General features: G+C 34.1%; 1 protein-coding gene across 1 annotated transcript; it reads left to right on the top strand.

Moving 5' to 3' along the window:
- Positions 1-264: 264 nt before the first annotated feature.
- On the top strand, positions 265-2,197 carry LOC114290585 (cytokinin riboside 5'-monophosphate phosphoribohydrolase LOG5). Its single transcript, XM_028234515.2, has 7 exons — positions 265-570; positions 712-809; positions 924-954; positions 1,062-1,161; positions 1,384-1,454; positions 1,581-1,724; positions 1,826-2,197. The coding sequence occupies exons 1-7, from the start codon at positions 457-459 to the stop codon at positions 1,922-1,924; spliced, it is 657 nt and encodes a 218-aa protein (XP_028090316.1). The 5' UTR covers positions 265-456; the 3' UTR covers positions 1,925-2,197.
- Positions 2,198-2,446: the final 249 nt, after the last annotated feature.

The following is a 2,446-nucleotide window of genomic DNA, read 5'->3' as shown; positions in this document are numbered from 1 at the left end:
TTTATATAATCTCACATATTTTTATTTTTTTCTTTTTAAATTTCTTTCTAAATTCTCCCACCAAACATAATCTAAGTATAATCTTCTTAAATTCTCCAACCAAACATAATCTAAGTATATTCTTCTTAAGAAAAAGAAAAACAGAAGAAAAAAAAAATCCAATACTATTGGGTATTTTCTCATTACGTGGCACGATGGGATTCCTCCATCTATCCTATCATGCTTGCTTTTTATCTATATATGGCCGTTGTTCACTATTCTACCATGCTTGCTTTTTATCTATATATAGCCATTTCCTTTTTGGTATTTGGAGACTTGGAAGGAAAAGAAAAACAAAAAAACAAAAAAACAAAGAAGGAAATAAAATACCCTCTTGAATTCTCATTTGTTTTAGTTGAACCAAACAGAGCATAGAAATAAAACTCAAATCTTTCTTTCTCATACATACAGAGAGAGATGGAAGAGGAAGGAGTGAAGTCAAGGTTCAAAAGCGTTTGTGTGTTTTGTGGAAGTAGTATTGGGAAGAGAAACAGCTACAGAGACGCTGCTCTTGAATTGGGCCAAGAACTGGTACAATAAACCATTCAATTCCCCTTATATACCTACAAGTTTCATTAATTGTACATGGGTTTCAAATTTCAATCCTATTGCATCTTTCAAATCCTAGTTCTTCATTGTTCTTCGGTTTTTTTTTTTTTTGGCTGTTTGAAGGTCTCCAGAAAGTTGGATCTGGTTTATGGAGGTGGAAGTGCTGGGTTAATGGGTTTGATCTCTCAGGAAGTTCATCGCCATGGAAGACATGTTCTTGGGTACTACACACACTTCACACTGAATATCTCATCTGGGTCTTAATCTTACATTTCTGTATCTTTTTTTTTTCTTTTTCGTTTTTTGATTTTTGTGTTTGTTGTTTGTCCTCACAGAATCATCCCCAAAACTCTCATGTCCAAAGAGGTTCACACTTGACACTTTGATCTGGGTTTTCTTTCTTGAATCCAAAGAACTGCATGTTCGAGTCAGATTTAACAGAGTTTTGCTTTGATTTGCTTTTCATGGCTTAGATTACTGGTGAAACAGTGGGAGAGGTAAGAGCTGTAGCCAACATGCATCAAAGGAAAGCTGAGATGGCCCGCCATTCTGACTGTTTCATTGCCCTACCAGGTCACCTCTCTCTCACTATATATATATACTAATTTCCCTTAATGAAGTGATTGTTTTATCAGTAATATTGTATACTTAGAAAAATTACCCAAAAAAGAAATCACTGGTCTACGTTAATTCATATTAATTTTAAAATTATACTATACTCACTTTCGGGATAAGATTCGGAATACATTTTTTTTATTGTTGATAGTATTTTTGAGCCAGTATTGATCCAAACAGGCGGGTATGGAACACTGGAAGAGTTGTTAGAAGTCATTACATGGGCCCAGCTGGGTATTCACGACAAGCCAGTAAGTGTTTAAAGCCACTTTTTTCATAATCCTTTTTGTGTGTTTAGCTAATTTTAGAAGCAATTTTCTGTACCTATTTTTCAAAAACAGTGATTTGGGTATCTCTATGATTGAAATAATGCGTAGGTGGGTTTGCTAAATGTGGATGGTTACTACAACTACCTTCTCACCTTCATCGACCAAGCAGTGGATGATGGATTCATAAAACCCTCTCAGCGTCACATTATCGTCTCTGCACCAAACGCTAGAGAACTTGTTCAAAAACTTGAGGTTTAATTTGCTCTCTTCTTTTCTGTACCATAACTTCAATCTTTATTTATTTATTTGTTTATTTATTGGGTTTCTAATGTTTTTGTCTTTTGTTTGGGAAGGACTACGTGCCTGTGCACGATGGAGTGGTGGCGAAGGTACGGTGGGAGGTTGAGCAAGTGGAACTTAACGCATCCTTACAGTCAGAAATAGCTCGTTAGAGAGAGAAAGAAAGTCAGAGAGAGAGAGAGAGAGAGAGAGAGAGAGAGAGAGAGTATTTTGTTGCAAATTGTAATTAGAGTTTCTACTTTGTCCCTGTTTATTCTTTTGTCGTAAAGCACAGGGTAGGCCATTAAAAAAAAAAAAAAAAAAGGGAAGGAAGTGGTAGCTAATTTGTGTGGAAAGAAAATGAAATCTGTAATTTTCTTTCTTGTATATATTATTTAGAATTGGAGAAAAAAAATAAAAATGAAAAATACAGCAGCATTTCACCATCTTCTTTCTTTCTGATGCATGCGTGATATTTTTTTTATTTATTTTTGTAAGTGATAGAAAATTGCTTACAAACACTAATTTTAGTATTAAAAAGAATAAATAACGAGCAGTGTTTGTCTTCGGTTTATATTTGTGAATTGACTGTCTAGTTAGGTCTTGTCATAATTCAATATAGGATAAATTATACAAATAGTCACTATAGTTTACACGATGTGTCAATTTGATTTTTGTAGTTTCAATTTGTTCAA

Source organism: Camellia sinensis, chromosome 6 (genome assembly GCF_055761805.1).
Source record: "Camellia sinensis isolate YWXY chromosome 6, ASM5576180v1, whole genome shotgun sequence".
Lineage (NCBI taxonomy): Eukaryota > Viridiplantae > Streptophyta > Magnoliopsida > Ericales > Theaceae > Camellia > Camellia sinensis.
Note: the sequence above shows the minus strand (reverse complement) of the source record. Positions and strands in the feature narration are given on the sequence as shown.